At 42.4% G+C, this 8,310-nt stretch overlaps 1 protein-coding gene across 1 annotated transcript in view; it reads right to left on the bottom strand.

The window, feature by feature from the left end:
• The window catches only part of SKP2 (S-phase kinase associated protein 2), an 87,122-nt gene that overhangs the window by 36,484 nt on the left and 42,328 nt on the right, over positions 1-8,310 (bottom strand). The window contains exon 3 of the mRNA XM_007953229.2: positions 6,204-6,315. Within this exon, the coding sequence (XP_007951420.1) occupies positions 6,204-6,315 (112 nt within the window). The remainder of the gene's footprint in view (positions 1-6,203; positions 6,316-8,310) is intronic.

Here is an 8,310-nt window from a genome sequence, read left to right as displayed (position 1 = left end):
CAAAATCAGACTGAATAGTACAATAACCCAATGCTGTCAAGTTGATTCCAACACACAGCAATGCTGTAGGACAGAATAGAACCATCCCATTGGGTTTCCGAGTCTGTAATCTTTCTGGAAACAGATTGCCACATTTTTCTACCATGGAGTGGCTGGTGGGTTTGAACCACCAAACTTTTGGTTGGCAGCAAGCACTTTAACCACAGCACTGCCAGGGCTCCTCAAAGAGCACAACAGAGAAGCTTTAATTTCCACAGTTGAATTATAGAAAAAAAAAAAGAAATACAAGCATGAGTTGTTGTTGTTGTTACGAGCCATCGAGTCAGAACCAACTCATAGCAACCCCTTCTTGGGTTGCCGAGGCAGTAACATTATGGAAATAGATTGCCCAACCTTCCTTCCAAGGAGTGGCTAGTGGGTTTGAACCACCAGCCTTCTGGTTAACAGTCAAGTGCCTTAGGCACTACACTACCAGAGCTCTCACATTTAAATGCCTAGGTGTATTAGAATTTTCTTTTTAAATAACACTTAAAATAAATGAACTACTGGCCATAAAGAAATTATCAAAAAACTTGCAAGGAACCATCTAAGATGGCAACTATTCATCCCTCCTTGTTCAGAGCAAAGAAGAGTGAAGAAAATCAAAGATGCCTGGAAACAGCCCAAAGGACTAATGGACCATGAGAACCTCAGCCTGTATGACCCTGAGACCAGCATAAGTAGATGGTGCCTGGCTACCACTGCCAACCACTAGGAAAGGGATCAAAATTGGAGATTCAAGATAGAATGGGAAGAAGACGTGGAACAAAATTTTAAAAACACAAAAGACCAAGATTACTGGTCAAATAGAGGCTGGTGAAAACCCTGAGACTATGGTTCTGAGTCACCCTTCGGGCCTGGGATTGGAGTCACTCCTGTGGCTAACCTTCAGCCAAATAATAGACAGGGCTATGAGCTGAATAACTATACCAGGGAGATGCATTCCTTAAAACAATCAACCATGGGAGATCAGAAGGGCAGCATTTGCTGGGAGAAAGCTAGGGAGGCAAGAATGCACAGACAGGAAGGACACAGGGAAAGGGTGATCATAGACAGGAAGTGGGAGTAGAGCTGTTACATTGCAGGAATGTAACCTGTGTCACAAAACAAAATGTACATGAACTGATGAATGTGAAATGAATCTGCTTTGCAAAATTTCACCCAAATCACAATAAAAAGTTTAAACCAAACAAACAAAAAACCCCAGAAGACAAAATAAGGAGAAAATAAATAAACAAAATGAGAAATTTTATGTCATGTGAATTTCAACTCAATGAAACAAAACAACAAAAGGAAATTATCAGTATGTGATTTGCCCTCTATTATGACAAAGGCAAGACTGTAGATAAGAAATCTTTAAGAGAGTGACATGCTTTTGTATCATTCTCTTGCCTAGACTGGGATCCATTTTGGCTTTGAGAACAGCACTGCTCTCATCATCTCAAACCTCATGCCTTAAGTTTTCTCTTGCAAAGAGGTAAACTACAGCTTACCTAGCATTCCTTGACAATCACGGAAAAGTTTTGGAACATCCGCCATCTTTACAAATAACAAATGTTTTTTAGCAGCTGCAGGAGGATGAATTCAGGAGCTATATCAACCCTACACTGAACATAACTAGCTACAGTGTTTGAATTAAGGTTGTGGAGTCACCCAGACCTTAGATTTCTCCTTTACCAGTTATTAGCTCAGCTATTACTGTTCCTAACCCTGTGATTTCCTGATCTCTAAAAGTGAGTTGATATGAAAAGTACTGTCACTGAAGTAAGGAGCTCTGGTGGCAGTGTCTAAGGCATTTTGATTGCTAACCAGAAAGTTGGCAGTTCAAACCTACCATTTGCTCCATGGAAGGAAGATGAAGCAATCTACTTCCATAAAGATTTATAGCTTTGGAAACCCAATGGGGATTGCTATAGAGTCAGAATCTACTCGATGGCAGTGGGTTTGGTTTTTGGTTTGTCACTGAAGTAAGACACTCTGGTGGCTCAGTGGCCAAGGCATTTGGCTGCTAACTAGAAGGGCAGTGGTTCTACTCCATCAGATGCTCTGCAGGAGGAAGATGAGGCAATCTCTTTCGTAAACATTTACAGCCTTGGAACCTTGTGGGGGTCGCTATGAGTTAGTATCAACTTCATGGCAGTGGTTTGGACTTTTTCAGGTCACTGAAGTAGGATGAATAGTGCCCCCCCCCATTTCATGCCCAAATGCAATCTCAGAATATCACTTTACTTAGAAATAACATCTTTGAAGACATAAATGAGAATCTCAAGATGACCCTGGATTCAGGGTGAACCCTAGGCAGAGATGGGAGTGATGCTGCCATAGGTCAAGGAACACCTGAACAACCAGGAGCTGAAGGAAGGAGCCTGGCCCTGCTGGCAGCTTAATTTTGGCCTTTTGGCTTCTAGAGCTGTGAGAGAACAAATCTGTTATTTTAAACTACCCAGTAGGTGGTACTGTCTTACAGCGGCAATAAGAAACCAAGGTCATTTAAGGTTGTATGGAGGACTACATTGCTAAAGCAGCACCTGGCACACAGCAAGCAATTAATAAATGTCAGCTATTACTTCTATGACAACTCAGGTGAAGATTAACTGACTCATGGAGAGGACATAGCTGACTCATTCATAGCTGGCAGAGAATCAAAATCAAGATGTGATTATTTGGGTGAGGAAAAGTCCAGTGCCACTTGGTCCCACATTCCAGCTGAGCAAATCTCTGGGTAGTTCTTCTAAGCAGATGGCCCAGCCTGTGAATACCTAGGAGTCTGTGTCTTAGATTCTTAGGGCTGCTGGGTTTCAGAAATTAATTTTTCCCTGTGAAACAAAACTCAAAATCATAAAAAAGACCAGGCTTACTCGTCTGATAGAGACTGGTGAACCCCCGAAGACTATGGCCCCTACTCGCCCTTCAGGCCTGCAATTGAACTGACTCCCCTGGCTTCCAGCCAAACAAAAGACCTACAAGGTGAACAATTATACCAAGTAGTACACTCCTGAGAACAATTAACTGTGGGAGATCAGAAGGGCAGCATTTGCATAGGGAGAAAGCCCAGAGGGCAGGAATGCATAGGAAAGGACACAGGGAAGAAGTGGGAAGAAAGTGGTCCCATTGTGGGGATTGCAATCAGTGTTTCAGAACAAAATGTGTATGAACTGTTGAATGGAAAATGATTCTCTGTAAACTTGCACCCAAATCACAAAAAAGAAAATAAAAAGGAACAAAATTAATTTTCTCACAGTTCTGGAGGCTAAAAGTCTAAATTCAGGGCATTAGCTCTAGTGGAAGGTTCTGTCTGTTCTGGGGGAAAATCTTTCTAAGCTTCTGTAACCCCCAGGAGCTCCTGGGTTACCTGGTGATCTTCGCATGACATCTCTTCTCTCCTCCATTTGTGCATGTTTCTCTATGTCTAACTTGTTCTTTTTATACCTCAGGAGTACACAGGTATAAGATACACTCTACACTAATGTGGCCTCATTAATATACCAAAGAAAACCCTTTCCTCAGTGGGATACTATCCACAGGTATGTTGTTGTTGTTCGGTGCCATCAAGTCATATCTGATTCATAGCGACCCTACGTACAACAGAACGAAACACTGACAGGTCCTGTGCCAGCCTCACAATACTTGCTATAGCTGAGCTCATCGTTGCAGCCACTGTGTCAATCCATCTTGTTGAGGGCCTTCCCCTTTTTTGCTGACTCTCCACTTTACCAAGCATGATATCCTTCTCCAGAGAATGGTTCCTTCTGACAACGTGACCAAAGTAGGTGAGATAAAGTCTGGCCATTCTTACCTCCAAGGAGCATTCCAGCTGCACTTCTTCCAGGGCAGATTTGTTAGTTCTTTTGGCAGCCCATAGTACTCTCAGTATTCTTTGCCAGTACCACAACTCTTCAGGCTTCCTTATGCATTGTCCAGCTCTCATATGCATATGTTGTTGTTGTTCTTGTTAGGTGCCGTTGAGTCATCTCCAACTCATAGGAACTCTATGCATAGCAGAACGAAACACTGCCTGGTTCCACACCAGCTCCGCGATCCTTGCTGCTATACTTGAGGTCATTGCTGCAGCCATTGTCAATCCACCTCGTTGAGGGCCTTCCCCTCTTTCGTTGACCCTCCACCTTACCAAGCATGACATCCTTCTCCAGGGAATGGTCCCTTCTGATAACATGACCAAAGTAGGTGAGACAAAGTATGGCCATTCTCACTTCCAAGGAGCATTCCGGCTGCACTTCCTCCAGGACAGATTTGTTAGTTCTTTCAGCAATCCATGGTACTTTCCAGAAGGAAGATTGGGCAATCTACTTCCGTACAGATACCACCTCAGAAACCCAGGGAGGGGTCACTATGAGTTGGAGACAACTCAACGGCACACAACAATAACAACAACAACATGGTACTTTCAGCATTTTTCGCCAGCACCACAACTCAAAAGCATCAGTTCTTCTTTGATCTTCCTTATTCATTGTGCAGCTCTCTACATATGAGGCAACTGAAAATATCATGGCTTGTGTCAGGTCCAGCTTAGTGCTCAAGGAGACATCTTTGCTCCTCAGGACTTGAAAGAGGACCTTTGAAGACAACTTGCCCAGTGCTATATGTCGTCTGATGTTCTGAATGCTGCTTCCATTGGCATCAATTGTAGAACCAAGCAATGTGAAGTCTTTGACAACTTCAATCTTTTCCCCATTTATCGTAATGCTGCTTATATGTCCAGTTGTGAGGATTTTTGTTTTCTTTATATTGAGATGTAATCCATACTGCAGACTGTATTCTTCCATTTAAGGGCAAGTTTCAGAGTCTCTTCTGACATCCATTTTGGTCTTTTCTTCCTTTCTTGGCTTTTTCATGACCTTTTTCTTTTTCATGGATGAATGTTCTTGATGTCATCCCACAATTCCTCTGGTTTTGGGTCATTGGTGTTTAATACATCAAATCTACTTTTTAGATGATCTCTAAATTCAGGAGGGATATAATCAAGGTCATATTTTCACTCTCGTGGACTTCTCTTTAATTGTCTTCAGCTTCAACTTGAACTTGCATATAAGCAGTTGATGGTCTGTTCCACAATCAGTTTCTGACCTGGTTTTGGCTGAAGATTTTGAGTTTCTCTAATCACCTCTTGCCACAAATGTAGTCAATCTGATTCCTGTGTACTCTGTCTGGTGAAGTCCATGTGTATAGCTGCAATTTGTGTTGTTGTAAAAAGGTATTTGCGATGTAAGTCACCGGTCTTACAAAATTCCATCATGCGATCTTCAGCATTATTTTTATCACCAAGGCCATATTTTCTAACTACCGATGATTCTTCTTTGTTTCCAACAGGTATAAGGGTTAGGATTTACAACACATATTTTAAGGCGACACAATTCAAACCATAACAGAGTCTTATTTCCTTGCACCCTGGAAGGGAAGGGCTCCTTGTGACTCACAAAGGGAATCTTAAATATGTGGATTGAGAAAGATGGCCTTTAAACACAAAGCAAATAATGGCCAGGGCGACAGCATGGGAATGAAGATGGGACGGGGAGGGGTAGAAAAAGTTCAGACTGAAAAATAAGGCCTATTTCTGCTTTAGGCATATTAGTGCCTTCCCAGTTCACCAGGACTTTGCGTGCCCAGCTCATCTTCCACATCTGAAAGGTGGTGCCCACATGAGTACCAACAGCTGTTGGCTTCCACAGGCTGGATACTGTACTGGCATCTTTACATTTCATCCTCATGATTGCCCTTACTGACGGTACCATCATCCTCATCTTCTATATGAGAGACTGAGGTGCCTCACTCCTGGTAAGCTGGGTGGGAGTCCAGTGGGGAAAGAACCCAAGTGTGAACTCAGCCTTTGCCACTTGTGCTTTTGTGCTCTGGGTGAGTTAAGCTCTTATGCCCACTCCTCTATGCTTTCCTTGCTTTGAGTTCACTGCTGGGCCTATCGTCAGCACTCAGTAAATATGTGCTTAATTGGATTCAGGGAATGGAGGCTTTCAGAAATGGGGCAATGTTTCTGCCTCCACGAGTATTCTCTCTTCCACTATGAAACATAAAAGTATGAGCCATAAAAATACCAAGGTTTGCTTCATTTTTGGACTTAGCAGACCAAAAAGGAAAGTAAATATTCCTTCTCTCCTCCATATATGCCAATGGGGGTGAAATTTACTTACGCTAGGCGATACCACCTCTTACAGATCATGGAGACTTTCAGGAGTTCAGGGAGACATAAACAGGAGAAGATCCCCAAGAGCAGCTCATCTGGGAGGGTGTCCCACGAAACACCTTTGAGGGGGAGAAAACGTTTTTGTCATTACTATCCTATTGGCTTATCAAGTCAACTGTGGGTTTTCATGCACTTAAAGGCTATACCATATTTAATTTAAAAGACAAAGTTACCATGAATCTAATTAGTCATCCTTACAACTATTTTTTTCCTGGTATACTCACAGACTGTGCCTTGAAGTAAGCACCATGCTTTCTAAACAAATGAGGAGAGTGAACCAAGAATACTTTTCCTATCATTCTTTCTTTAGCTCCAGTGGCCAATCTTAGGCTAGGTCTCTATTAGCTGAGAGAGCAGTGTTGGTTCAGTGGTAGAATTCTTGCCTTCCAAGGAGACATGGGTCTGATTACTGCCAGTAATGTACTCCCATCGTCATCTGTCAATGGAGGCTTGTGTGTTGCTATGTGTGTTGCTATGATGCTGAACAGGTTTCAGTAGACATCCCAGCCTAAGACAGACTAGCAAGAAAGGCCAGGCAATTACTTCCAATAAATCAGCCAATGAAAACCCAATGTATCACCATAGTCCAATCTGCAACCAATCATGGGGATGGTATGGTGCAAGAGTGGGCAGCGTTTTGTTCCATTGTATAGGGAGTTGCAAAGAGTCGGAAGCTGACTTGATGGCAGCTAACAACAATATATCAGCTGAGTTACTGAACAAGTTCCAAAACCTCTCAAGTATCACCCATAGTGTCTACAATACCATGCTTTTGGTCCCAGTGGATTCAGTGGTGGCTTTATCAAGGAGTGACTTTATTGAAAAGTCAAATGAAACTTCCTCTCTTCTTTCAGACTTACAGAAAGTACACTGAAGTTGATTTATCTAAAACGGTAATACCAAAAGGATGCTCTCATTTATTAACCAACAAATATTCAATGAGCACTTACTAGGGGGCCAGCTTCATTTTAGGAGTTGGGGAAAGAGCAGTAAGCAAAGACAAAATCCCTCATGTTCATGGAACTTGTATTGTAGTGAGAAGATACATGAAAAATAAGTAAATTATATGATCTGTTAAGATTACTATGTGCTATGTAGAGAACTTAAGCAGGGCAAGGGAAAGGATAGGGAGTGTGGGAGGGGTGGAGGGTTAAGATTTTGAACATAGCAGTCAGGGAAGGTCTTTCTGAGATCATTATTGAGCAAAGTGAGGGGGTGAGCCCTGCGGGTTTCTATGAGGAGTATTCTTGGTTCAAGGAACAGCATACTTGTTGTAAAAAACAGCAAGAAGGCCAGTGTAGAAGGACAGAATGAACAGCAGGGGTACTAGATGAAGTAGGGGATGAGAGAGGGCCTTGGTCATGCCTGGCTCTCTACATCATGGCAAGACCTTTGGCTTTGACTTTGAATGTGATGCGGAACCACTAGAGGGTTCTGAGCATAGGAATGGCATGATCTAACTTATGCTGTAGAAAGCCTACTCTGGCTGTTGTATTCAGGAACAGACCAGAGGAGGAGAAAGATGGATACAGAAAGACCAGTTTTCTTTGCCTTATTCAACAAGTACTAAACTCTTACATATCAATGTTTAGACTAAACCCACAAGAGCAGGACGATATGACAGTGGCCAAGAAGAAAGCAAGTATGAATCAAAGAAATACAGGAAGAATGGCTAGTTCAGTGACTGCCTCCCCAGCCACTATCCTCCTCTGTCCGATCTTCTATACCAATTCTAGTGATATACTCTCTGCTGTCTCCATTTAAAAGGTACCAGTCAGTACCCTACATGTATATGGTACTATACCAGTAGGTTAGAGGACAGATACAGAAGGTGCTGCCTCTAGGGTAGTATTCTTGGGCAATCTTTATAAAACAATAATAACTATCCCTCAAATTAAAAAAAAAAAAAAAACAACCCAAACCCGTTGCTATCAAGTTGATTCCTATTCATAGCAACCATATAGGACAGAGTAGAAGTGGCCCAGGCCCTTGGGTTTCCAAGGCTGTAATCTTTACAGAAGCAGACTGCCATATCTTTTTCCCATAGAGTGCTT

The sequence above is a fragment of the Orycteropus afer genome, unplaced genomic scaffold, assembly GCF_000298275.1.
Source record: "Orycteropus afer afer isolate SDZICR_OR568_19922 unplaced genomic scaffold, OryAfe1.0 scaffold00378, whole genome shotgun sequence".
Taxonomy (NCBI): Eukaryota; Metazoa; Chordata; class Mammalia; order Tubulidentata; family Orycteropodidae; genus Orycteropus; species Orycteropus afer.
Note: the sequence above shows the minus strand (reverse complement) of the source record. Positions and strands in the feature narration are given on the sequence as shown.